Genomic DNA, 27,817 nt, shown 5'->3' with positions numbered 1-27,817 from the left:
GCTGGAGAACTATAAATTATAAATGAACAATCAATACTTAAAAATTTTATCACGAGTCTAATTGAATGTAATATTAAATGCAGGTGGTAGTCAGAATACGAACGACCCTATTGGAACCAGGTGTGTGGTCTGGAGTATTTTATTATTATGCAAATTCAGGTAATCATACTATTTTGTCACAGCACTTCCGCTGTCTCAACCCTTCACCCCCAAAAACAAGAATAATACAAAATTAAGTACTACACAAATTTCGCAAACTTTCTCTTTAACAACCGAATTATTCCAAACAATGACTTGTTAATTTCAGTCTAAAAAGATCAACATTGGAATTAAAATCCATACAGTAATTTAGCAACCTAATTGCCGTCCTCTAGTGTAGCATAAGCCCACGCTTTCCTGCGCGCGTTTTTAGATTAAAAAAGTCATTTTTTGGTATACATTTATTGGAAAGTTTGAACTTAATGGTTTAATTAAATTTGCTCTTTAATAACAGGTATCTTAAAAGTTGAATGCGAATTAATTTTGCGTGCAAACTGTTAGTAACAAATGATGCGCATGCGTGTAAATAATTAAACGTAGTGGGGGTTGAAGCCAAGCAACCGATTTTTCCCGCCGGGACGCAACAGTCTCCCGTTGGATTTGAGAGAATTTACGTCTAATACCTATGATTGATGTTTTTGAATTGACAACACCTGGCTGTAATAAACAAAAAATTCTACGACTGATTACTAACTAACAAGTATCAATATGTGCTGTGTTTATTGACAAAATAGTTGTTTTTCAACGATGGAGGAGTTTTTTTGGTCGTAAAAAGGTAAGCTTGACACTTTTTAAATTAAAAAAACTAATACTTTTATTACTAAAAATTTTAAGGAAGCCAATTGAACCGTAGAATGCCTATGGATGAGAGAACAAAACATCCCCTTGCTCATAACATGACTATCCTTGAACGGAACATCTGCGCTTAGATTATCTGTACCACGGAATCTAATAACACACTAATACTGATGATGATGATGATGATGGACGTTGTAATATTACTTTACTACATTTGACTTCCTGTGAAATTACAGCGTGCTCGAGATTAGATTTTATGAGCACTGTACTTGTACTGTACAGAGAGAATAGATGCCCGTGATTGATCTGTCACGATCTATCCAACTCAGTATTTTCTTGCGCTTTAATCCCTGGGGCTTTACTCCCGGCATGCAACTAGACTATTGACGGAAATTGTAACCCTCACTTGTAATCAAACGTCTATTTAAAGGACTTATCTACTAGCACTTATTTTACATATAATGACGTCATTCCGAGTGTCCTATGAATAATTTTACGGGATACACATTTTTTTTTTTTAGTTATATTTACACAGAAAAAAAAATTACTTGAATCAAGTAAATTTCATCATGATTCAAGTCAATAAAATTCTTCAAAATTATTTTCTTGGCTCAAAAATTTTTATCTTGATTCAAGATCATTTTTTTTTTTTTTTTTTTTTTTTTTTTCAGTGTATATTAACAATTATCAAATACAAAATTCGCTTGTCCTTGTTAATTTTTATATTGGCCGAGGTGCATCATAAGCTTCTTTAATCACTCAATCCTCTTTACATTGCCCTAGTTTTTTCTCAATATTATTTATCGCGTTGTTTTATTAACTGAAATTCGAATTAAAAAAAAAATATATTTAAATTTAAATTTGCAACACCTGTTCTTCAGGTATCGATCGCTGTACCACCCGGTCCTATCGTGCTCGATTCAGTCACAATTCAAAATAAATAGCGATACTAAATCTAAAAAAACATAATTAATTCTCCAATAAATTACTAAACTATTAAGATCATAAATTACTAAAAATACCGTTCTATATAATTTTTTCCAGCGTCCTAGATATCTATTGTCCCACTAATTAAATATATTTTTCAGACTAATAAATAAAAAATTAAGATCGGGAATTAAAACTCGTCGATTTTATTAAATTTTAAATCATTAAAATTTATCAATCGAATTTAACGAAATAGTCCAGTCTATCAGCGTCTTTTATATCGTCAATCGTCACAAATACCGTATCTTCCTTCACATTCAGTGAACTTGAATGAATACTATCGCTGTCTTCTGACACTCGTAAATTGCACAAGTACAGTATCCATCCAATAAAAAGCAAACGGATAGCAGACATAAAGTTTTACGATAAAAAGTCGATATTTTCCCCATTAAAAAGTGTCTCGGAAATAATACAAGCTAAAGGATAAACAGAATAAAAAATTTTAACGATCGAATATAACTAAAAATTGCTGTATAGTTATAGTTATAGTTTAAATAATAAAAAGCAAGGTATTAATCTCGATCTAACGGCGTCCTTTGCCCCTTCTCTTTATCTTCTTTCTTCTCTTTCTTGATCTTCTCCAGGTATCTTATACACATATATACACCACATACCATATACGTACAATATATATGTACATATATGTGCAGATGATCTCAATCGGGCAAGCCAAGACCAAGAGCAAGCGTGTGTGTCCAAGTACGTGATGCAATTCCTTTAATTTTTTTTCTTCCTTACACTTATTTTCTCGATCCTCCATCGCGGATCTTTTATACTCTCTCCTCCAGGTACCATTTTAGCTCCTATTATCTCTCCGTACGCTAAAACTCAAGAATTATTTTATAATTCGCGTTCCGTTAGTTTATTGTGAATAATTTCATTCGTCCAATGTAATATTTCGTTTCTATCTCGATTGATCGATGCCCAGAGCTGTAACGAATCCTCATTATGTTTTGTGTATGCAAACGATAAATCATTCAATGATTTATTTTTATTTTTTTTTTTTCGTTATTGTATTCTTCAATTAAATTTTCTGCTCAGCATTCGTTGCATTGCATTATTATTTTTATTTCTATTTCAATGTTTTTATTTTTCTCATTTCAAACGCCGACGGTTCAATGAACACTTAATAAAAAAAAAAAGTCATTTTCTTTCAAGATTCAGCTGATATTTTTAAATAGTTTCATTGACTCTTAAATAAATTACATGTCTTGTACTCTATATTTACTGTTACGTACCAATGTTAACTATTTCTTCATTTTAATAATATGTAGACATAAAATATAAATTTCAACCGGTTTCATTTCCCGTGTAAATTCATTATGACAGACTTATTTCTTACACTTGAATTTTATGCTCAAGTTCCATTCCCATCACGGACTAGACTATTAAACGCCCGACTACTTAAACTTAACTTTAAACTCAAGTTTCATTCTTATTCTGGAAAGTTGACAAATTTCAAGATACTTCCACTCGCAATTGAAACTAAAAAAAAAAAAAAAAAAAAAAAAATGGTAAATACTCCGTCTAAAAGTTTGCTTAGTTTTGTCTTTTATTCTTTGTCGTCTTTATTCTGGTAAAAAAAAAAATATTTTAAAAAATCAATGCCCGAAAATTTGAACAGCCTGAAATGTCATGTTGCCATTTCATTTTTTATCTGTATAATACATACATAATAATCTTATGTATTGTATATTTTTTATTATTATTATCATCATCTTTATTATGACCATTAATTGTTATTATTATTATTATTCATTATTGTTGGTACATAACGCCATCGACAAGAATAGATGAAATGAGAATAATGTATAAGAGTGCGAGACCTGACCCTGAAATATAATACAGACTGGCAAAGCCTATAAAAATCCAACACTCACTACAAGATCTCAAAACTCTCTCTTTCATTTTATTTTATTTATCTTCATCTTGATATTTTTATTTATGTTTACTCTCAGTGAACTGTAATTTCAATTCTTCGTGAAATCAAAGAGGGAATAACAATAACATAAAATTGATATCTTGAATAAATCTTGAAAATTGAATAAATTTCTTCTTTAATAAATTGATTTATCTCTAAATAAATAAATAAAAAAAATTATTAAAATATTGATAATGATATTAAAATTAAATAGAGGGTTTATTTAGTAAACTCTTTTAATTTCAACCCAAATTGTCGTCATAAATAGACACATGCTTTCGATCATTAATTTTATAAAAAAAAAAAAAAAAAAAACACAACGTATCAAAATAAACCGAGTTATTTTAGTTCCAATCGGTTTTATTTGCCCAAGAATGTAAAATAAAATAATTTTTATTTTTACAGCGCTAAAAGTTAACAGCAATGACGATACTTAATAAAAAGAGTTACTTATTTTACTGAACGACAACGACTTCGTTAACCTAATTTAACTATCACTCTCAGCTCGTCTAGTCTACTCGGGGAATTTGCCATTATACTATTATCCCTGTTATCATTATTTATTATCATTAATTATTTATAATTTAATTAATTAAACGTTTGTCTCAACTTTCGTTTAAATAATTTCTCTATAAAAGTTCATCGTCATCGTCATCATCTTCATCATCATTACCACAAGTGTTAAAGTGTGAATACGTATAACACATAAAAGTTTTCTCCATCAGTCTATTAATCAAACCAATTTAAAATGAATTCATTATAATCAACGCTTGAAATCTCTTTTAATCAATCGAGATTCACATGAAATTCAAATGGTTCAGTTGTAGCTCGAGGATTTTAAATTTAAATTCCAAGACTAGGAAAAACAAAAACAAACGTGGTATATGTTATTTATTATTATTGTCGTCAAAGATCAGATTATATTAATTAAAAAATAATATCATGATTTTAAAATTTAAATATGTAAAAGAAAATATTTAAAATTAATTGAAATTATACAATTTTGGATAAAAAAGAAATTAAAATTCAACGTTAATTAAATATTGAGATTTATAAAATTTTTTTTCTTTTTATAATACCATTTATTGTATGTACATGTATATAGTAACTATGTAATGATATCATTTATATTTTTATATTTACCTCAAATAGAAACCCATCACTAGGCATCTGTACATTCTCAATGTAAAATAACACTTTGATCGTTTTGATTGAATCTAATTCGTAGAATTTATTTCACATTAGTTTAACCTACTTTAACTCTGCTTGACGGAATGAAATTTTATTAATAATTTATCAGATTATGTATCAAATTAATAGATTATCGGTTTTATTAATACAACGAGTACGCTCTATTACCTTGTATTCATTAAAATGTAATACTTGTATGTATATATTACAATTACATCTATATGTTCATTTTCATTTGGGTATTTAATTTGTTGTAGAATTAAATAACGCTCTGACAATGAGTGAAAGTGAGTTAAATTTAAATGTGATGATGATGGTAATAAAGAAAGAAGTAAAATGCGAAATAAATAACACGTAGCGGAATTTCGAGTTATGTGCCAAGTGTGTCATCCCAAAGTCTTTCTCTGAACATCAACTATATTATTAACTATTTCCATGTAAATTCACACGACACTTAACTGTTTGTAGAAATTTTTTTCACGGTTCAAATATTTATTATTCTAGAGAAATTTATTGTTTAATATTTTTTATTTAAAATAATAATAATAATATTATCAATGGTTGTAAAATTTTCACTACGCTATTAATTAAAAATTCATTACCAATTTGCAAATTCATTAAAAAAGCAAAATACAATTTTATGTGCGCGAAATTTTTTTTTCTCTCCATTTTAAAGCTTCTAATCTCTTCGTAAAAACAGCTTTTACGACCCTCATTTTCAGGAACAATAAAAAGAGCTCGGTATACAGTGAGCAATTTATATATCCCTTTAAATATTAACATGTCTATGTAATGTTACTGTGTAGAGACTCTAAGCGTCATAATGTAATTTTTTATGAAGAGCCAACAAATAAAAACTTTGTAATAAGTTTCTTTCTATACATACATACAATTTTATATTAATTTTCATAGTATTTGGTTCAGATTGCGGTGTATATATTTGCATTGACATATGTACGCTGTATAGTCATGAATAAGAGTTTACACATACAAGCCCGCAAGGAAAGTGGGTTGCGAGTAGTAAGCGCTCGCGTATTTACGCAAAACCGGAATCGTATCAGATATTCCTTAAAAAATTACAAATATTACAAACTTACGGCTATCGAAAAAAAAAAAAAAAAATAACTAATTATTTAATTCGTCATTTCTATAAATAAAGCAATGAGTATAAACATATTACACAATTATCATATAAATTATCCAAGTTATAAAATCAACAAAACACGCAATGTCGTAGTAAATTCGTGAGTGATTTAATCAGTTACACTCAAAATTGTTACCTCCATTCGGGTTTTTATTTTTTTCCATTTCAATTCTTCTACTTGGTCGGTACCTTTTATCTCCGTCATAAATCACAAGGGAAACTTTTTCTAATTTATATCTATCCTGAAATTTTTAAATTATCTCTTGCTTTCTGCCCTTTTTACCTGTTTATATAACTTTAATTATTTTTAGTTAATTAAAAAATGAAATTAGAAATTCAATTATTTAAACCATCAATCAATCACTAAAAAATTAAGAGTATTTCTGTTTTTACTTCCCTTGGATAGAAAAAAAACTAAAAACGACTGACAATATTAATTTTCTATACTTAGAAAAAAAAAATTTGTTTGGACCAAGAAAATTGTAAGGAAGATTGAAGTTATTTTGGAGCAAGAAGAAATTTTCTTGGCTTAAAAAAATTTACGCTTGATTCAAGACTTTCTTTCTTTCTGTGTAAGGGAAGAAATGAAGAAGCATTAAAAAAAAAACTCTTAAGGAAATAAATAAATAAATGAAAATTAAAAAATATTGAAAAAACTTTTAATTTTTTTATTATTAATAATTTTAACTAAAAGCGCTTCAATTAAAAAAAAAAAAAAAAAAAAACAATATAAATTTTAAAATGCAACGTGATGATAGATGATTGAATAAAGAATTTATTTATCATTCCTTATTAATAAACTTCCTGGCATCGGAAGGCTTTGATGACAGAAAAAGCATGAAAGCTTCCGTGGTGGTTATTTACACCTGTATCGGCTAAGTGACATCGCTCGTGGTTCGTTAACCTCTTCTATTCTATATAATACCCACAGTGCCAGCATGTAGTTCCTTCCTCTTAGTACACTGCATGGCTCTCGTTACACTTGGCGTAACGTCTATAGCTGGTCATGCAGCAGCAGCTAAGCCGGCGCAATTATTTTCAACGTGAGATGATATCTAGTACACTGGCACCATACCCCAACAAAAGTAAATCAAGTCACTGATACCCACGGGAGCGCATTACACCTGCCAGTAATTATAAAAACAAACATGAGAATTTATTTACTTATTTTACTGTCAGAAGAAGAAGAAGAAGAAGAAGAAGAAGAAGAAGAAGAAATGTAAATGCAAATAAAAATAAAAATAAAATAAATAAACAGTAACCTTGCTGGCAATTTACAACCACCGAGTGATTAGCTAATATAATTTAAAAAAACAAACGGATATTACATCAGGCTGCAATTCCTGGCCCCCTGGTATAATACAAAGACAGGACAGGACGCTTTCATTAACAACCAGCGTGTGTGGATGCGATCCATGATGACTAGAGTAGAGTAAGAGGCTTTGTTAATCGTCTTGGTCAATGGGATAAGACATGCTGACATCCGCTCCGGGATCATTATCCCTCAAACTAAAACTCTTTTATTTATTTCATTTCTCTTTCGTCGCATCAACGCCCATTTTAAACTTATTTCTTCCGTGTGTTATTTTAAAACTTTAATAAATGTTTTTTTTTTTTTTTTTATTTTTTCAGGGCCCGGCGATCCAGAATGTCTGTAGAAGATAATTACGAGGATAATTTAGGTCAATAAGAAATAAAAATAAATTTTTAAAAAAGAGAGCCAAGATGTCGATGGCTTCAATAGAAACGATGGACTCCATCAAGGAGTTACCACCACGTAAATTTGTAAATCCAAATTTAATATCCCTCAAGTGCCTTCTATTTATTTTTTTTGGTGGTAAGATTTTTTTTTTAATTTTAATTTTAGACTGAAAAAAAAAAATTAAATAAAACCAAGAAAATTTTTTTGGTAATTATTTACAAGTGAATGTCATCCCAGATTATACTCAGTGATATCTGTGGTGAAAAAAAAATTTCAAATAGTAGCTAAAAAAATCCAGATTATACTGCGTGATATCTGAATTATACTCATTGTAATCCAGATTATACTGAGTGATATTCTGGATTATAGTCATTACAGTCTGGGATGATATCCAGTGTAATCTTGTTCTTACCGTGTGGGCTAGCATGAGTTGACTAACCCCACTTGTAAATAATTACCCAAAAAAATAAATTTCTTCAAAATTATTTACTTACAGGTATGGGTTGTCTCTTTCCTTTTCTTCCACTCCACATGATTGCGGTGGGACTGACAATGGAAGAAACGCGACTGGTGTCAATAATATCGCCTGTAATAGCGATATTAGGACCAATTATAGCAGCACCAGTAGCGGACAAGATAGCAGCTCGGCAAGGCTCTAAGCCATCAAACGGGCGCTACTTGAGAATAATGATAGCTCTGGTATGTTTTCTGTCGGCTGTGGTCTACTCACTGCTGCTGTTGGTGCCTGTTGTTGAGAGAATAGAGCTTCCACGAGAGCACAGACCCACACTTAGATTCTCCTGCAACCGTGAAGGCGCGACAGTATTTCAGGAACGCATCAATGAATTTTCCACGTGCTACAACTGGACCAGCGAGAGCCGAGTCTGCGCGATTCTCCTGAAAAATTGCAACTACGCTTGTCATCCAATAGTTCCCAGGCCGAACCATATGTTCCTAAATAGCCCGACGCCTGCTATCGATGTTCTTCCAAACACCGATATCGGAGTCCTGGGTGTCGATGAAGGAAGCGGCGATATCGTCGGAGGCAACGGCCACGGCAATTCCCAGTATGCTGATTTGAGCAATGAAGACATCGAATGGAGAACTAAAGTCCCGATAAAACACAAACGACGCCGCTATATCCAGGCTAAAAGCGAACCACCTCATCTGTGTTTCCATGAGGGTGATAGTAAGGTTTGTCATGTTTACACTAGTGACACAGGAAGCTTGCCAGTTAATGCGAGCTTCAGACAGGCCAGTAACACACGTAATAAACACGAATGGTGCGCTTATCCAATCACTGAAGATTTTACCTGTAGGATACCACGCAAATTGGAAGCTGATATGGCTAAATTTAATCAGACTTGCTCTGTTGAATGCGATATACTTGACCCGTTTGTGCTACCAGGTATGTTTACTAGATTGCAATTAATTTTTTTTAACTAGAAGTATCGTAGCAATGAAAAAAAAAAAAAAATTGCTGTCCAGTAGCCCGAATGGAGAGTAACACTTGCAATTTTTTTTCTAATTAAAAAAATAAAATGTTCTCAAAAAAACCAATTATTTTTAAATTTATAATTTAAAAATTATATTTATTAATTTGTTAGAGTTGATTTTTTTTTAATTTTAATTTTAAAAATTAATAATTTAATTTTTAATTTAAATTTGAAAAAAAAAAAAAGATGTCAATGAATTACTGACCTTTAGATAAATTATTTATAATCAAGCAATTTTAAAAAAATTACTTGAATAAATTTTTTCAATAGAATTATTAATTAAAAAAAAGTTTTTAAACTCTTCATAAGAGATAAAAAAATTTTTTTTTTAATTCCTTATAAAAGCGACTATAATAAACCTGTAATTAATGTTAAGTGATCTTCATCTATTCAATGAGTATAATAATAATAATAATACTTGGCGTTATTGACCTTTGCAGGTAGCATTCACACGGAAAATCAATGCAGACAAGTAGCCGGTGACCCAGATATGACATTTTGGATGTATCTGACTATCCGTTCGATCGCGGATATATTTCCAACAGCAGCAGTAACATTGATAGACGCAGCGATAGTGATAGCAACAAGAGAAACTTCCTGCGGTCGAGGTGACGTCGGTAGACAGTTGGCATTCGGGTCACTTGGTTTTGCACTATTTGGACCTTTAGCCGGGTATCTCAACCTCCTGATAGCTCCAAAACCGGCGTATCTTTTGCCGATAATCCTGCACGTCGCAATGATGATTCTCGCTGCAATAGTAGCGCTCTCGGCTAATGGAATGCCTTTGAGTCCACCAGAATGGTGGTGGCATACAAGGTCTGGAATGCTGGCTGTACCAATGAGCGCGGTAAAAAGATACGGCAGCGAAACAGCAGCTCTGGTGGTGGTTCTAATTGTCCTGGGTACTCTTTGGAGCGTGATGGACAGTTACCTCTCGCTTTATCTCACAGAATTGACTGGCGATTCGCTGGCGATAGGTGTCATTTTGACAGTCGGCGCTTTGCCGGCACTTTTGTTCCTCTGGAAGTCTGAACATCTTGTCGACTACTGCGGCCACAGCAATCTACTTATAATGGCGTTCACCATGTACATTGTCAGGTTCGCTGGATTGAGCGTGGTAACTGACCCGTGGTGGGCGCTGGTCTCCGAGGCGTTGGAGCTTTTCACTCTCGGCATCATGTGGGTGACTGCTATTCTCTATATGCGACACCTCATCCCAAGAAACCTCACGGTAACTGCTCAAGCGCTGCCAGTGATTGCCCACTTCTGCATCGGGCGCTGTCTCGGAGCTGTTATCGGCGCGTACGTCCAGATCGGCGACACGGAAGTTTTATCTCTCAAGTATGTTTATCAATGTATGGCCGTGTCTGCTGCTGTAATTGCTGTTCTTTACTTCGTTCTGTATCACGGAATCCTCAAGCCCAAATGTCATGCTCAGACGATTCAAAATGCGCGTACTACTCCTTCTATTGTACAAGGTAATTTTTATTTAAAAAATTTTTTACATGATAATTACATATTTGTAAAAATTTTAATGACCGTTAATTAATTGAAAATAACTATAAATAAATAAAATTTTGCTTTATTAAATAATTACTTTTGTTAAATTGCACTGTACTTTGTTAACTATTGAATTTTTTAAAGATATAAGCTCATCCCGGTGATACACTCATTAAGAGTTTTCATTTGAGTACCCACATGCATTTTGATATATTTTTCATATATACATATATATATAATATATAAATATATGAAAAATTGATGTGGGTACTCAAATGAAAGGTCTTGATGAGTGTAACATCAGGATGAGCTTATATCTTTAAAAATATCAATAGTTCACAAGATACAAGGTCATTACTTAATTATTGATGTGGGTACTTAAATTTTGCCATTTAATAAAGCCATAAAATTTTGCTTATTCTCTTTATAATATAAATTATTAATGATAATGTTTTACAATTGAGCATTTAAATTACTTATACTTTTTCTTTGGTAAGCTGCTTTACAAGAACACGAACAAGCGATTAGTAAGTTTTTAATAATCAAGATTAAAAATTCACTCTCACTTACCTTAACTGCCTGTACTATTGATTTCCTCTACTTACTAATTAATTAAATAATTATATTTAAATAAAAAATTAGTATATTAATTATTGTAGTAATTTTTTGTATAATTTTGTGTAATTTAATTTCAGGTATGAATGGAAATGGAAGTTATACACCGCTGAGAGTCTACCACAATGGCCTGGGCAGGAAAGGACAATTTAGATACTAAGTGTCAATTAATAAATAAATAAGTAAGAGATTCTTTGAGTCGCGCGTTAAACTTCTTTACTTGCAATTTATTTAAACTTACTTTAATAAATTATCTTTGTAAGTTCAGTATGATTTAACAAGACGATTTAAGCTCGAAAGAATCTCACGGTTCATCTGCGGTCGTCAGTTGCTATCGCGGACAGAGCAAAAGATTTAAAAAAAAAAAAAAAAAAAAAAAAAAACATTTTTAAATGTTCAAATTATTTTAGTGGAGTATCCACTTGTAATTTTTCTAATATATTTTTTTATACTATACACATAGTGCATTTTATATTTAAGAAAAAAAAAAGAAACTGAAACTGCATTTTAGATTTTAATGTTATGTATGTATTTATTTGATAAAACTAAAAAAACGCTTTGAATAAAGTAAAGTATTAAGTGCTATAAATAAAAAGATATATAATACAAAAAAATTTATTAATTAAACGTTATTTAATTAATTTATATGTTATTTTTACTTATAATAATTCCATTTATTCATAAATTTCATTAATAAAATTATCTCTAGCATTCTCTTTCTCACATACGCTCATCATAATCAAACAATTGTACATCATTCATTTATTTATACTTAATTCTAATATTAATATTAATTATCATTTTTTAATTACTATTGATAGCTTACAAATAATGCATTGTTGATTTTACGATCATTTATTGTGAGAAATGAAAAATTATTAATTATTTATTAGTTTTTGTTCTTGTGTAAATTTCTGTTGATTAATAATTATTATTTTGACTTGAAATTTTGTAAATTTAATTCGTTAACTTATCAGAGAAAATTCAATTTCAAAAAAATTTTCCAATTAAAAAAAATCTAAATCAACAGAAATATTTGATTAATATTTACAGTCTATTTATGCGGTAAAGACAAATTATGTCAGCTCTCTGATTATGCAAAAGTATAAAAAACACATAAGGGAATATTTTATAAGAGATAACATTACTGCACAATAAAATGATAGTAATATCAATTTTAATTAAAATAATAATTATATAATTATTTAAAAAAAAATATACTAAGCTCATAAAGAAAGTAAATTCAATTATATATCTTATTCTGTTACAAAATATAGAGAAATAATTAAAAAGATACAACAAAAAAAAATATATATATATATATATAAATAAATTTAGTCAAGAACCATACACTCGTCTTCTTCATCAGCATTGTTTCTCCAACTATCATATTGATCAACACTATTATTTTCTTCAATTAAAGTTTTAACAGCAATCACAGTTTCTTCATGTTTGGCTTCTTGACTCGCTGTTAATTTTTTATCTTCGTTATTTTCCCGCGAGTCATTTAATGATTTAGCGGGTGAAACTCCAGGAACATCGTCCAATTCTATTGATGAATTATTATTCAATGGTTCTGGCGATTTATGATTCGTCACTACAATATCCAAATTTTCTTCCGAAAATTCATTATTATCAGCGACAGAAATATCTTGATCACCATTACAGTCCTTCAAAGTCTTCAAACTCGGACTAGAGGGTCTGTTCGTTTCGTCAACATCCATCGCCTCGCCACTAACATTCACTACGTCAATTTCGTCATGACACAACGTATCAACTCGAGTACTATCATCAGAATTTTTTTCACTACTCGCCTCAACACCTGGATCCGCATCGGCAATTATATTGACCGGAGTTTTTCCTCGTTCAACAGGTTCTTCGAGGTCAACGACATCGACTACTTCAGACTCTTTTTCTTTTTCACTAACTTCAGTCGGCCTCGGAGATCGATCACTAGCTTCTTCGATCGTCTTTTCTTGTCTCGCGATATCCTTGTCAATTAAATCAGTCAGCGGTACTTTCTCAATAACATCATCATCAGTATCTTTGTCTTCGCCGCGATTCTCCAGATGTTGCAAATAAAAAATGAACTGCTCTTCATACTTCCCAAAGTTGTGATCGTGAATCCTGGTAGGTTTATGAATTTCTTCCCGCTTCTCAAAGTCGTAATCCGTCCTCATAAGCAACGAATACCCGATAGTCCGGTCGTAGTCCTTGGTCTCAATTATCTCTTCGACTTGCACTCCCTGGCTTTTGGTCTGAACTTCAGTGTTTGTGCTCCGATTTATCGTGTCCTTTTCTACAAAATGCTTGATTTTACTAGTAAAATCTAGTAACTGTTCTACGTCAATATCATCAACTTTATCCAGCTCGCTATCAGAATCTGACTCACTCTCACAGTCCATATCAAAAGGCGTATATTTATAACTGCGCTCTCCTTTCTTCAGCACGATTTTACTCGTATCATCAATCGGGTCTCCAGTAATTATTGACTCCTTCCAGGGCCGATATTGCTGAATCATAGTATTATTAAAAGACGATAGTTCATCAACAGCCTGATAAATACACCGATTGATAGTAGTTAGCCTAACTCGCGCATTATGAGCTTCATTGTCCGCCAAATTTCCAGCAGCCTTTTTTAACTCCGCCCTTAGCTTGCCTCGAATTTTAGTAATTAGTTTGTCGACTTCTTTTATAGGATTATAAATAACATCATCAAATATTTTCCTCCGAGGATTGTCTAATGACATTATCGGTGATCGGTCTTCGAGGCTGGCATTCGCAAGTGCCACAGGATTAATAACCTTAACAGTTTGACTGGAGGTCTGCTGAGGTTTAGAGCTGTCGTTGGTATTGGTGTTGGTGTTGGTCGTAACAGGCAACTCTTCAGGGTCGCTGTCGATGTCTATGACACTGGGAGCCGTCGAATTCGGCGTAGTTAGAGCCACCGTGGGGATTGCACCGAGATTTTTACATCTCAAGAAAGTCTTGGGAGTCTGATTGACATTGGCAGTAGTTATAGAAACACTTCGCCCGGGAATGGTTACCATCGGAGCATTAGGTCGGGTCTGTATCCTTGCTAGTCGGTGTAGCGTCGCTCCTGGGGGCACTGAGTCTAATCTTATCGGACGGAGATTTATAATATTACCCGGTGGCCCGCGGAATAGATTTTTGGGTATCGGGTTCAATGAGATCGCACTGTTGTTGAGAATACAGTCTGGTATTTTTGCGTTTGGCTGATTAGGAAGTACTTGTCCGTCCCCTTCGATCATCGTCTGCTCAAAGTGCAGCAAAGGCGCCGGTATATCGTCCTTGTCTGACAATTGAGCGGGTGGACTTGGTTCTGCAGGCAAAAATCTCGTAGAAGATAAAAATCTTGTGTTACCGTTCGAAATCACTTGCATTGGTCTATTGCTGTAATTATGATCCTTTGATGTAGATTTACGATTTTTATTCGATCCATTTTTGACTTTGCTTTTTTTAGCGGAACTTCCTTGGTCAATATCATCATTCAACGAACTGGATGATGATACAGAGCGCTTACGGCGGGTGGAACGTTTTCCAACGCAACATTTCGAGTCATCCTGCTCCATTTTATTATCAATGTCCTTTTGCGACATCGTTGGATTCCCCTTTAGTATCCTAAATTTAGCGCAAAATTAAAATTTATTTAATATTATTAATTATTAATTCACAAGGATCGTAATTAAATAAATAAGTTGGACATAACTACTTACCTCGTAACAGTTTTTACGTGAAGTAACAAAGCTCGACACACACCTCTCAGTGTATAAAGATCCTTTGGATCGCATACAAAACACCTCCATTTTTCGTCTTCCTCAATCCTTTCACGTACCTCAGCGTCGAAATTTCGCTTGATACACTTGTCGCAAAATGTGTTACAGCAGTACGAACAGCAATAAAGGTTCCCGCCATTGGCACACCAACGGCAAAACATATCCGTTGCGTCCTCACCTGATTTTAAATAATCGCATCTTCTCAAATATATATTTTCACCGGGTTATTTTATATATATTTTCAAGTTATTTTTTTATCACATTTGGAATTATTTTAAGCAAAAAAATACATACCTTGTTCGAAATCTCCGTCACCATAAAATTCTCGACATTGGGCACACAACAGGGTCTTGAGCATTGGATGTTCCTGCATATTGTATGCATCAATTGGTGCTGATCCAATGTGTTCATCACAAGCTGTACAATGGAGTCTACGAAATCGTACTTGAGCAACATCTGTAATTATTAATAAATAAATTATTATCCATCATCATTTATTGTAAACACAACTCGAGTCACTTCTATTTCTCTTAGTCATTTTTGTTATTAATTTTATTGTTATTAATATTGTTGTTATTAAAATATTTGTAACTTCAAAATTTTCATTGTAAACAAATATACAAGGCATGGTGTCAAAAGAAAAATAAATAAATTTCACTGATCATAAAAAAAATAGTTTTTTGAAAAACTAAATTAATTTTAAAATTAAAAATTTTAGTAAATGTTTTGAGAAATTTAAACTTAGTTTAAAAAAAAAAGTTGAGACGTCTGGTGCTCTCAATATGATCACAAACTCACCATTTCCAATCATACGACGATAAAATTTTGATTCTTCCGGCGTAACAATTTCTGAAGGTCGATATTGGATAAAATTTTTAGGTTTTTGATCAGCTGAATCTAATAAAAAAAATCATAGGTTAATTATTTATTACAATTATTCACAACGATGAGAATAAAAGAAAACTAACCTGACGATCCCAGTTCTGGTGACGCTTGACCCTCATTGACTTGCACCTCAAGTAAACTCGAAATATCCATTTCGATTTATAAAATAAAAAAATAAAATAAAAGAAAAATAATAAATCCGAGTGAGAGTATCTTATTGCATAGTAACTGGAGAAACTGATGATGTATGGTGATGTCGAATGGTAAATATTTTACCGCCCAAGTCTCGGTAAAATCGTTACTTCAGTACTTCATCACTCGGTTGAATGCCAGTTCCATTTTATTAAAAGCCCGCAACATTTTTCCGGAGCCTATTTTCACAAAATATATTTATATTTATTATTACATTATATGGGTATTATATACCAACACACACACACATATATATATATATATATATATATATATATATATATATATATATATATATATATATAATTAACGTAAGCAGTAATATGTACCTGGTGTCTACGAGCTTATTCACAGTTCACAGAGTATAAAGTATATACAAAATTGATCTAATCACAAACCACAACCGAAACAATTGAACAAAAGAGAGGTTATGTGTCCAGGTAATGCTAAACCGTATATTTTTTTTTTTAAATGTATGAGTTATTGCATTTATCTTTATTCTTGGGATACGTGATAATAAATTACACTTAGGTGTTCAGAGATCTTAAGATCAACCAACACAAAACGAGGGCTTCCGTTTTTTCATCACTCTCGATATTATGTCTCGATCTGGCTATAGTGCTTTCAAAATTTTGGCGGGACTGCGACTGGGTCCAAGATGGCCGATTGTTTAATCTTTCAAGCACGTGCACTTCTCAGATTATTTTTTTTTAACTGCACTGTCATCTAGAACACCGAAGAAATTAACAAATTTTAATTAATAATAATTTATTTAATATTTCAGTTTACTTGGTAATTTTTTCTCACCGGAAGAGCGCTAGTAGCGCTGTCTTTCCAAAAAACTACGAACTAAATTCATCATTGCGCTTATTATGGCCTTTATTGTGTAATTGGAGCTTGAATTTGCAGGTAAAGAGCGTTAAAAGTTGGAGTATCATTTATTTAATGAAAACAAGAGCTTAAAAATGAAAAAAACATTTTTTAATCAATAATTATTGGAAACAATTGTTTCTTTATTTTTGTAGGTTATAAAATGATCACCGGCAGGTGTCACGCCAGTAGATGGAGATACTTAACTAATCGATTTATTAAAAAATCGATCTCTCGAATTATTTGTATCGATTTGAATAAGCGCAGAAAAGATGCGCGTGGAATTAGCTATAACCCGGGAATAATATTTTATTTACAAATGGCGACGACAGTCATGGTTTTATCTTCGATTTTTATTATTAAAATTATTTCTTATCTCTATTATTTGATTTCAATTAATTAAGCAAAAAAAGTGGTTGGTTAAAGTAATGATAAATAATGAAAATATCGATAACACCGCTAAAAAATTGACCGAAGAAATTCAATGTATGAGTAACTATAAAAATTTATACAATGAGATCCAGGTAATCAATCAATTTTTTAATTAATAAAGATCAATTATTAATAATCATTAAATTACAGAGAATTGTTGCTTCCTCGGCTGTCAAAACGGATAATTTTAAAAGTACATTACTCGAAGCGTTGAAAAATAATGGCGTAGAAACAGAGATAAGAAATACTGTTTTTCATTGGACACGGGCTCAAGTAATTTATATTTAATATAAATTATAAGTTTCATTATAAAAATTAAATTAACCGACATTTAAAAATTTTTATTATTTTTTTTATTGAAAAAATCGTCACAAAAAAACATTTTCATTTGTAAAAAACTTGAAAAACTATAATTTTATTCAAGGGACCGTTGCAGTCATCAGAAGAAAAAAAATCAAACGTCGATTTAAATTATTTGAAAAAAGCCCAAATACAGTGGGAAAGACGAATTCACAAGTCATTAAATTCAATGTGTAATGAATTGAATATACCACTTGCAAGAATCCGTCCAAGCGCTGATAAAGATGAATTAACAGACAAGTGGAATGAACTGAGTACTTTTGACATTGGTGTGTTTAAATTATTTATTATTAATTATAATTGAAATTTTTTAACTATATAAATTTTCTAAATAGATTTGTCTTCGTACCGTCCTTTGTACGCCCCAAAAGATTTTCTGGAAGTACTGTTTAGTGTGCATGACCCAGCGGTGAAGAAACAGATTAATGAGCCTAAATGGGAGTTCAGTCACATTCAAATTCAAGTTAAAACTTTAGAACAACTGGTAATTATTCAGTTTTCATTTGAAACCAAAAAAAAATAAACATTTTAAGTAATTTTCGGTGTCACGCTTAAATAACCGTAGTCAAAATTACCGCGACAAAATAACCATTTAAAGAAGTATTTGCAGAAAATTTATTCGGTTATTTTTTCGCAAGTATTTTGTCTTTAATTGAAATGTTATGCAACCTAATTTTCTTAGAGGACGACCTACGCAGAATTAGCACAAGGAGTAGCTTTACTAGGAGTTAATAATGACATGCCAGCGACAGGAAAGTTTGTAAATCTTGAAGCAGAACGTACTGACTTTGGTGAAAAAGTTCTTAGTAGCAATCACGCACCAATAGCACAAGAATTTTTAAAACGTGGAGCTCCAAGGGCTCTTCGTGGTCGTCTCTGGTCGCTGGTACTTGGTTCCGTTGTTAAAGATAGCGTACGTGTTTATTTAATTCATTCGAATTATTAATTGATTACTTGATTGGCTATATTAATTTTAGGACAGAAAGTACTATGAAGAATTAAAAGAACTAGTTTTACAGTACGACATCATGGTCGATAAATTGATAATAAAAGACGTACAATTAACAGCAAGTAACGACGACCAGTACTTCGTGTTCGAGGATGTCCTCTACAAGACAATGTTATGTTTCTCCCGAGACTCAGAAGTCCTGGCGCCGGTTACGACTGATAGAAGCGCAGGTGGGCAAGTAATTCACGCGATTCTCCAAGGAAAGCCAGCAGCTCTGGAAAATACTTTAGTTTTTCCACCAAGTGGTGTAATTCCTTTCCACGGTTTTACTATGTACGCAACACCATTTTGCTACTTGTACGATGACTCTTGCTCCATGTACTTCACCTTCCGAGCATTTTATTTGAGATATTGGCTGAGACTTCACACGGTCTCCAGTCATGAGCAAGGAATTGTTGCTCTGTGTCTGCTATTCGAGAGATTATTGCAGTGTCATGAACCTCAGCTGTGGGCTCACTTCAGAAATATGAAGATACAACCGTAGGTTTTTTTTTATTTATTAAATTTAATAACAATCTATTTAATAATTAATTTATTACAGAGTAAAAATTGTATTCAAATGGTTAATGAGAGGTTTTAGCGGACACTTACCACCAGAGCAATTACTTTATCTTTGGGATCTTATTCTAGGATATGATTCTTTAGAAATAATTCCTTTACTTGCAGTAACGATTCTTAGTTTTAGAAAAGAGAATCTTTTGCAAGTTAATAATTTAGTCAATGTCGAGGTAATTTTTTTTAATTATTAATTACTTAATAAATAATTAACACAATAAATTTAAGGTAAAAGACCCAGTTATTGACACTTGCAATTTTATTCTAATTAAAAAAATTAAATGCTTTAAAGAAACCAATTTTCTTAAAATTTTTATTTATTAATTTATTAAAGTTGATTTATTTTTTTTAATTAAAATAAAATTGCAACTGGGTCTTTTACCTTTTTGGGGAAAAAAAAAAAAAAAAAAAAAAAAAAAAATGTGAATGAATTACAGACTATTAGATTAATGATTTATAATCAAGCAATCTTAAAAAAAATTATTTAAATAAATTTATTCAATAAAATTATTAATTAAAAAAAATCTTTAACCTTATAAAAAAAAGTGCTTTTATTAAATTATTTTTTTAATTACAGGCTATCCTAGCAGATCTTTCGTCTCTGAAAGTAATGCCACTACTTCAGCTAGCACTATTGAAAGAATAAAAAAATAAAAAATAAATGAAATTGTACAATAAATAAATAAACAAATATTAAATATCAAAGACAAGTATTTAAAAAAAGGCGGTAGTGAATAAATAACAGTACTTTCAGTCGGTATATTATCCACTAGAAGCTTTGTCTAGACTGTCAGTACTAGATAGATACAGTACCTAGCAATTGCGAGTGAACAAGGAGCATGACGAGGGTGGGGCGAGTGAGACGCCGTACATAGAGATAAGTCTGACAAAGCCAGACACTGCGGGTGGGTTCTCTTTTCCGGCTGTCATACGCGACGCCTGTCACCGCTACCAAGTGTTTATACTGCATTTGTTAAAAATATATTAACATTTATTGAGTTACCAAACAGTGTCCAGTGACAAGCACCTACTTATTACCAATCAGTGAGTATCATTGCATAAATAATAACACTGAGATAAAAAATATATGATAGGATAGTTCAATTGTATTGTATTGTATTGTATTGTAGATTTCAGATAGCAGATAGGAGATAGTGTAGGTATACGTTTATAACCAAGTTTTAGTTGCACCCCGAGTAAAGAACGAGTGAAGCAGAGCAGAGGGTGGGGTAGTTGCGGCCTCACCCCCGAATAATATTAGTCATGCACAGCTTTATGTTACAGTAAAACACCCTCGACCCTGAGTAAAGTACAACAGTAGCTTTACTTCTCTGTTACTGTGACTAGACTGGTTACTGGTTACGCGACATCATTTTTTTGTGTCTTTTTAACATTCTATCCCGTCGAAACAATCTAGTCTCTTACTCACCTCCCAACTCAGTGGCCTCTACTCTCATTGTCTATAGCGTGCTGTACTGTACATACACACTTACTTTGTTCGGTTTATTTCATTTTTTTACATTGTTTTATTTTTTTGTCATCCATTATTACTCAACTACTGTTACCCTTCAATGTAACAGCCGATTAAAATTTACTTTGAATCCCCTGTCAATTTCATTTAATTTTTATTGTATAATACTTTTAAATTTAATTATAACATCCATCATACTTAGTTATTATACTTAGATAGTAATAAAAAAATAGTTAGTATTTCTTTAAAGATTGGAGTAGAAGGTTTAATTTTGTGGGTAATTATAAATTGTTATTTTTTATTACAGATTACATGAGTTAAAGTAAGACCGGGTGGACTTAAATTTACTGATGCAAGATGGCTTGGAGATTTAAGGCTTCCAAGTATAAAAATGCAACTCCAATTGTCCCGAAGCCTGAGGCATGTATTAGGGACATTTGCGTGGGTTCATATCAAACTTATGGCAACAATATTGCGGCTTCTGCTGCCTTTATGGCATTTAATGTCGATCATAATGGTAAATAATTATCAATCTATGGTTTTAAATGTAGAAATTTCATGCATGGTATCTTTTTTTTTCTAAATTGAAATTTTTTTATGAGAATAAAAATTATCAAATATCTATTTAAGCTATCATAATTTATAAGATAAAAATTATCAGAATTATACAGAATATTTAAACTAGTATTTGATTACAAAAGTCAGTAATAATTCTTCAGTATTATAATATTATTGATTTCTGAAAATAATATAATTTGCAGGATCGAGTTTGGCGGTTTTACCATTGGAAGATTGCGGTAGAAAAAGCAAAACAATGCCACTGCTGCACGCTCACGCGGACACAGTAACAGATATAGATTTTTCACCGTTTCATGACGGACTATTGGCAACTGGATCGCAAGATTGTCTAGTTAAGTTATGGCACATTCCAGAAGCCGGCTTAGAAGAGTCTCTGTGTAATCCTGAGTGCACATTTTCACACCGGCAAAGACGAGTTGAAGTTGTTCGCTGGCATCCTACCGCAGAGCATTTACTGACAACAGTATCTTACACAAATTTATCACTGTGGGACGTTATTTCCCAGCAGGAATTATTCTCAAACAATGAGCACGCTGATGTAATACAGTCGCTGAGCTGGAAGTACGACGGAAGTCTATTGGCAACGTCTTGCAAAGACAAACAAGTCCGTATAATCGATCCACGGGCTAGTAAATCCATTGTCCAGATGTCCTCGAGTCATCAGAGCATCAAGGACTCGAGAATTGTCTGGCTCGGAAATGGTGACCGGCTTCTGACAACGGGATTTGATGCCGCGAGACTCAGACAAGTCTTCATACGCGACCTAAGGAATTTAAATGACCCGGTTAAAACTCTGGAGTTGGACTGCAGCACTGGAATTCTCATGCCGCTGTTCGACCCTGATACCAATATGCTTTTCTTAGCCGGCAAGGGCGACACAACCATAATGTACTTGGAGGTCACCGACAAGGATCCATTTTTGGTGGAAGGAATACGACACAGCGGGGAACAGACTAAGGGAGTTTGCTTAGTTCCCAAGCGGGCTTTGAACGTTATGCAAGCTGAAGTCAATCGAGTGCTTCAACTCACTTCCAATATGGTTATTCCTATTATGTATCAAGTGCCGCGTAAGGTAAGTATATTTTTATTTTATTCAATTTACAATTTAAGTCTTCAGTTTAATTTTAAGCCACTTATGTTATATTTAAGTCTATCCAATTGATTGTTTTGTTATTTATAGACATACAGAGATTTTCATGGTGACATATATCCTGATACCGCTGGTTGTATGGCTCAAAATACCGCCGAGGCTTGGATTAAAGGTCACAATGCTCCAGTTCCTAAAATATCTTTAGATCCAGCAAAACGCGCCAAAGGAGAAGAACCAATAATGGTGAATAATTCACTTAATTATTATTTATAATTACTTTTTGTAGCTTGGTAGATTTTACACTTATTATTTTTACCTTGCGATACTGATGTGACTTAATTATAGCTCTTAATTACACCAGTTATTTTTTAATTATTCGTTTTAGTTGACAATAGATTTCGCAGTATTGATATGTAGATAAAATTTTATAATTATTTTATCTAGCACGTATTTAATTTATAGTTTTAAGATCATGATTTATTGATTTGTTTCATTCACGTATTTGTATGATTTTTAGTTCTGTATGTGCATTATTTCAATATTTCAGAGCACCAACTTGAGTGTTATTTCTTTATGAAAATATTTGAATAATCCAAGTAGTGCGGATAAATTATTTATTCCTAGCACGTTGGAGATTTTTTTTGCCTCATCGAATACTGTGTAATGTTTTTTATTTTATTACCATTGTTATCGTTGATAAAATGTTAATTTAATTTGCTATGTAAAAAAAAAAAAAAACTGAATAATATGTGCACATTAGCAATAAGATTTTTTTGTGCTGTCAATTTTGCAACGGCTTAATTAGTGGATCAAATTAGCGGCTTTTGTGTGTTGAGCTTTAAATGGGCTTGTAAATCAAACCAAAATGAAAACAACTTGATAATATTCATTAGATCCACAAAGGAAATCTGTCATCGCTGAAAGAAACCCAGCAGGAAATAAAAATAGAGAACGCTAAAGCAGCTAAGAGTTTGCACTCGACACCGAAAGGCTTTGTGCAGTCATCTAAAATACAGTCTATCATTCAAGAGCGAGAGAAGATTGATAAGAAGGAAAAGGAGATGGAAAAAGATCGTCTGAAGGATAACAAAGACAAGGATAAAGATAATAACGAAAAAGATAAAGATAAGGATAAGGATAATAAGATAGAGTACGAGTTGGAGAGAATTGAGCAGCAACCTGTCAGATCAGATACCGATGAAGATTTAAAAGGAAAGATACAAAATGGACAATCAGTACCTCCAAAACCGCTACCGAGATCCTCTCGCACCAATAGTATTTCCGAGGAAGAACCTAAGCCTGTTGCTCGTCCTAGAACTTCACCAAGTACCGGCTCTGTTGTCACATCCGTCAACCCCAATATCGTTGGAGGCTACAAGGTTCGAAGGAAACGTCACTCTTAGAGTTATAAATATTAGTGTTATAAATGTCAGATTATTAATAGAAGTAATTTTTTTTTATTGTCCAATTAATTTATATATTTATTTATTTAACTAACTAGTTTATAAATATTTTTAAGTATCGGTAATTATAGGTTTATTAAATTAAACTGGAAAAAAAAAAAAAAAAAAAAAAATTAACTTGAATCACGAGAATAATTCTTGAACCAAGAAAATAATTTTTAAGAGTTTCATTGTCTTGAATCAAAACGAAAAGTTCTTGAATTAAGTAAAATTTATTTAAACGAAGAAAAATTTCTTCATTTAAGAATTTTTCTACTCAAATCAAGAAGATAAAATTCTTCAAAATTATTTAATTGATTCAAGTAAATTTTTTTTTTGTAGCAAAAAAAAAATTTAGTACTTATGACAATATTTGTTTTTACAGCCAAGACTAGGACCAAAACCATTCCAAGCAAAGTCAGGTAGCCAGGAATTTTCATTCGACAAGGTATTCTCTGTTCCGGTAGCACCAAGTACCGATAGTAACGGATACACCACGGGAGATACAAATGCTTGTTCTGACACAAACGTGATCACAGACTCCGATAAGTCACCGACTTATGACAATGAGCGAATCAAGGAAGCAGAGAACGGGAAAAGTGACTCAAGCAGTATGGAAGAAGACGCAAACTCAAGCGACTCTGGATACAAACCCAAGACACCGAGTACCGCTGAGCGACGTAAATTGTTTGAGATAAAAGTTAAAGACGAGTCACCGGAGAACGAAGAGCCGGGAAATCTTGAGCGTGGAGCTGCTAACCGGAATTCAATCGCTGAAAGACGGAGGTTGTATGAAAGCAGGTCCGTCTCAGTGACCGACGGGAACCTCGCTGAGAAGGCCATGGGGTCTCCTACGGCTCTCAGGAGGAGAGACTCATTCAAGACAAAGAGCGAAGTAATCAAAGAGGACGATGTCAAAAAAATAGTACCGATGTTGAGGCAGCAGAGTATGGATCCGCGTTTGGAAAAACCAGAACCTATCTTAACGCCAACACCCAAGAGAACATCTACAGTATTCGGCCGTGTATCTAAGTTCCGACATTTAAAAGGTACACCGGGTCATAAATCGACGCACATTGAGAACATTCGCAACATCAGTCGACAGATTTCTGGTGAATGCGACGGTTTTCATGCCAACTCTGACCGCGTTGCTGTTCCATTGAGCGGTCCTGGAGGAAAAATAGCCGTGTTGGAGCTGAAAAAAACTGGAAGACTTCCAGATGGCGTGATGCCAGCTCTGGTACACGGCGCGAGCATAATGGATTTCCAGTGGGATCCATTCGACAATCAGAGACTCGCTGTTGCTTGTGACGACGGCATTATTAGATTGTGGGAGATACCAGTCGGTGGATTGATTGAGCCGACAAATGAACCTAAATTCACCATTGAAGCGCATTCAGATAAAATTTATCTTATTAAATTCCACCCACTGGCTGCAGACGTTCTGACATCGGCTTCTTATGACACGGCTGTAAAAATCTGGGACCTGGCACCCTTGAATTCAGGCACGGGTTCGGCAATCGCCAAGATAACTTTGACTGGACATACAGATCAGATTTTCAGTCTCGCGTGGTCACCTTGTGGCCAGTATCTCGCGACAGCTTGCAAAGATGGAAAGCTGAGGGTCTACAAACCGCGAGCCAGCGAAACTGCGATAAACGAGGGCAAAGGACCCGTAGGTACGCGAGGTGCTAGAGTTATTTGGGCTCTGGACGGTCGTTATCTCGTTGTCATGGGATTTGATAAAGTATCAGAACGTCAGATTATTCTCTTTAAAGCGGATAAATTGAACTCTCCGCTCAATACTGTCGGGTTGGATGTATCACCGGCTATTTTAATGCCATTCTATGATGAAGACAGTTCGACTCTGTTCCTGACAGGCCGTGGAGACTCGACGATTTACACCTACGAGATCACTGAAGAAGCTCCCTACTGCTGCCCTCTGAGCCATCATCGCTGCGCCAGTCTCCACCAAGGGCTGTCATTTCTTCCGAAGAATAAGTGTGACATCGCGAGTGTTGAGTTTGCATCTGCGCTCAGACTCACGAATAACACCATCGAACCTCTAAGCTTCACTGTTCCACGAATAAAGAGCGAACTCTTCCAAGATGATCTCTTCCCGCCAACTAGGGTCACTTGGACACCCACTCTCTCTTCTGCTGAGTGGTTCAGTGGCGTTAATAAACATGCACCAAGGATAAGCTTGAAACCACCTGGAATGGACTGCTGTAAGTTAGCTATCCATTTTTTTTTATTTCATCACAAATCAATAAAATTAAAAAAAATGCTTCTAAAATTTTCATTAATAATTTTTTTTTTAACTTTCACATTTGGAATTTTTTTATTATGATTTCATTGCTATAAAATTATAAAAAAATTTCTAACGTCTATCAATTTCAATGTCATGCAATTAAATATAAAATAAAATTTTTTTAAATTGCAGTAACGGAGAGCCAAGGCCAGGGAGTGGTTACCGCGCCAATTTCCGCTAAACAAACGTCACAATTTTCAGTTTCATCACAATCATTGACAAGAATGGGATGGAACTCAGATTTGATAAAAGCCAAACAAGACGAGGTAGTTATATTATTTAAATAAATAAATTAGCAATGCATGATATTTCTTCGCGATGTAATTAAACTTCTTCTACATTGTATGTAGTAAAAGATTAATTATAAGCAGCGTAATATTTAAATTTACTACTTGACTATCTTGAGTGTATCGTGTTTGCTATACTTGTGTGGTAGATCCAAAAAAACATGAGCAACATGGTCGGTGACATGATTCAGTGTTCGCTGGAGCAAGATCACATGGAGGGCGTTGACGAGCACGAATGGGTACGTACTCGCTTCATGCATTCTTCATGTCTGCTAGTTTTTTAAGTGCATCCGTATATTTATATTTATATTACACCACTCTACTTTATTCTTTAGAAAAAATTTTACTGTTTTATTTAATAATTGATTAATAAATTAATGAAATATTTATTTATTTTTTAGGACGATTAAAGCAATCTTACAAATTCAACCGCTTCAAGATAATTTTGAATATTCAAATAAGCTGCGATCGTGTACAAGACACAGCCATTTGGCTCACCAGAGCTAAGCCATAACTAAACCTTTATTTCACTTACATTATTATTTTTTTTGTTATTTATATTTTAGTATTTACAGAGATATTAAATACTCCGCCATCGTTTGGCTCTATTGAGTCCAAGTATTCAATTACAAGCCTATCCATGACCGTAATTATAATTATAAATTAATAATTAATGCACTAACATTGATTTTGTGCTATTTAATAGACATTTTATAAATTATGTTTGGCATTACGTATATTTATTTCAAATGCAATTGGAGCTCGTGCTACTCATTGTAAATTTTGTCTTTAAAAAAGAAAAAAAAAATCAATTCCTTGAAAATAATTGCGAACTCGACAATACTATATACTCAATTTATTATTATTTTTATTATTATTATTAATATTGGGCGTTTTTAAATAGTAACGCGTGATAGTTCTAGTCTCGAATGATTTAAAAAAAAATTTTTTTATTAATTATTATTATTATTGATTATTATTTTAAAGACATTTGAGTCTACCGTACGTAATATTGATGCTAAAATGTTAGTATTATAATTATATTATAACAATTGTAGATTTATAGAGGCGAGTAGGCGATTTACTTTTGCGCAATAATATTTCGCCAAAGTAGTCGTATTTTTTCTTCTTCATCTTCGTCTTT

At 32.8% G+C, this 27,817-nt stretch overlaps 4 protein-coding genes across 6 annotated transcripts in view; 3 read left to right on the top strand and 1 right to left on the bottom strand.

Moving 5' to 3' along the window:
- The window catches only part of LOC141526177 (uncharacterized), an 83,275-nt gene extending 71,388 nt beyond the window's left edge, over positions 1 to 11,887 (top strand). Inside the window, exons 1-5 of one of the 2 annotated variants that reach the window (XM_074241011.1) lie at positions 650 to 814; positions 7,713 to 7,917; positions 8,279 to 9,190; positions 9,719 to 10,756; positions 11,276 to 11,422. In XM_074241011.1, coding sequence (XP_074097112.1) covers positions 7,806 to 7,917; positions 8,279 to 9,190; positions 9,719 to 10,756; positions 11,276 to 11,394 — 2,181 coding nt within the window. In that variant the 5' untranslated portion in view covers positions 650 to 814; positions 7,713 to 7,805 and the 3' untranslated portion in view covers positions 11,395 to 11,422. Of the gene's footprint in view, positions 1 to 649; positions 815 to 7,712; positions 7,918 to 8,278; positions 9,191 to 9,718; positions 10,757 to 11,275; positions 11,423 to 11,473 lie in introns of those variants that run through there. The other variant, XM_074241013.1, reaches the window with a different exon arrangement.
- Positions 11,888 to 12,710: 823 nt separating this feature from the next.
- On the bottom strand, positions 12,711 to 16,754 carry LOC141526176 (uncharacterized). Its single transcript, XM_074241010.1, has 6 exons — positions 16,597 to 16,754; positions 16,159 to 16,446; positions 15,989 to 16,087; positions 15,485 to 15,646; positions 15,131 to 15,368; positions 12,711 to 15,035 (listed from the first exon to the last, which is right to left on the bottom strand). The coding sequence occupies exons 2-6, from the start codon at positions 16,226 to 16,228 to the stop codon at positions 12,728 to 12,730; spliced, it is 2,877 nt and encodes a 958-aa protein (XP_074097111.1). The 5' UTR covers positions 16,229 to 16,446; positions 16,597 to 16,754; the 3' UTR covers positions 12,711 to 12,727.
- A 216-nt stretch (positions 16,755 to 16,970) lies between these two features.
- On the top strand, positions 16,971 to 20,221 carry LOC141526178 (TBC1 domain family member 19). Its single transcript, XM_074241014.1, has 9 exons — positions 16,971 to 17,176; positions 17,293 to 17,661; positions 17,720 to 17,842; positions 17,994 to 18,198; positions 18,265 to 18,413; positions 18,612 to 18,842; positions 18,907 to 19,418; positions 19,480 to 19,666; positions 20,071 to 20,221. Exons 2-9 carry the CDS (start codon positions 17,566 to 17,568, stop codon positions 20,137 to 20,139), a joined length of 1,572 nt encoding a protein of 523 aa, XP_074097115.1. The 5' UTR covers positions 16,971 to 17,176; positions 17,293 to 17,565; the 3' UTR covers positions 20,140 to 20,221.
- A 165-nt stretch (positions 20,222 to 20,386) lies between these two features.
- Positions 20,387 to 27,407, top strand: Pod1 (coronin). 2 transcript variants are annotated; one of them, XM_074241008.1, is made up of 9 exons: positions 20,387 to 20,537; positions 21,272 to 21,481; positions 21,726 to 22,615; positions 22,724 to 22,876; positions 23,527 to 24,012; positions 24,461 to 26,303; positions 26,519 to 26,652; positions 26,823 to 26,912; positions 27,075 to 27,407. In XM_074241008.1, the coding sequence occupies exons 2-9, from the start codon at positions 21,322 to 21,324 to the stop codon at positions 27,081 to 27,083; spliced, it is 3,765 nt and encodes a 1,254-aa protein (XP_074097109.1). In that variant the 5' UTR covers positions 20,387 to 20,537; positions 21,272 to 21,321; the 3' UTR covers positions 27,084 to 27,407. The 2 variants fall into 2 exon arrangements, with proteins under 2 accessions (XP_074097109.1, XP_074097110.1); XM_074241009.1 differs by lacking the exon at positions 23,527 to 24,012 and having other exon boundaries at positions 20,389 to 20,537.
- Positions 27,408 to 27,817: the final 410 nt, after the last annotated feature.

Source organism: Cotesia typhae, unplaced genomic scaffold (assembly GCF_013202065.1).
Source record: "Cotesia typhae breed Kobodo isofemale line unplaced genomic scaffold, CoteBio_Ctyphae contig_33, whole genome shotgun sequence".
In the NCBI taxonomy this organism is placed as follows: domain Eukaryota; kingdom Metazoa; phylum Arthropoda; class Insecta; order Hymenoptera; family Braconidae; genus Cotesia; species Cotesia typhae.
Note: the sequence above shows the minus strand (reverse complement) of the source record. Positions and strands in the feature narration are given on the sequence as shown.

Coding starts and splice junctions, on each gene's coding strand:
- Pod1 (XM_074241008.1), top strand. CDS start 21,322: ATGGCTTGGAGATTTAAGGCTTCCAAGTATAAAAATGCAACTCCAATT. Junction 22,877..23,526: donor AAGGAGAAGAACCAATAATG/GTGAATAATTCA, acceptor AATATTCATTAG/ATCCACAAAGGAAATCTGTC. Junction 26,304..26,518: donor ACCACCTGGAATGGACTGCT/GTAAGTTAGCTA, acceptor TTTAAATTGCAG/TAACGGAGAGCCAAGGCCAG.
- LOC141526178 (XM_074241014.1), top strand. CDS start 17,566: ATGATAAATAATGAAAATATCGATAACACCGCTAAAAAATTGACCGAA. Junction 17,843..17,993: donor TTCATTGGACACGGGCTCAA/GTAATTTATATT, acceptor ATTTTATTCAAG/GGACCGTTGCAGTCATCAGA. Junction 18,843..18,906: donor GTTCCGTTGTTAAAGATAGC/GTACGTGTTTAT, acceptor TATTAATTTTAG/GACAGAAAGTACTATGAAGA.
- LOC141526176 (XM_074241010.1), bottom strand. CDS start 16,228: ATGGATATTTCGAGTTTACTTGAGGTGCAAGTCAATGAGGGTCAAGCG. Junction 15,369..15,484: donor TGACGGAGATTTCGAACAAG/GTATGTATTTTT, acceptor ATTTAAAATCAG/GTGAGGACGCAACGGATATG. Junction 15,036..15,130: donor CACGTAAAAACTGTTACGAG/GTAAGTAGTTAT, acceptor CGCTAAATTTAG/GATACTAAAGGGGAATCCAA.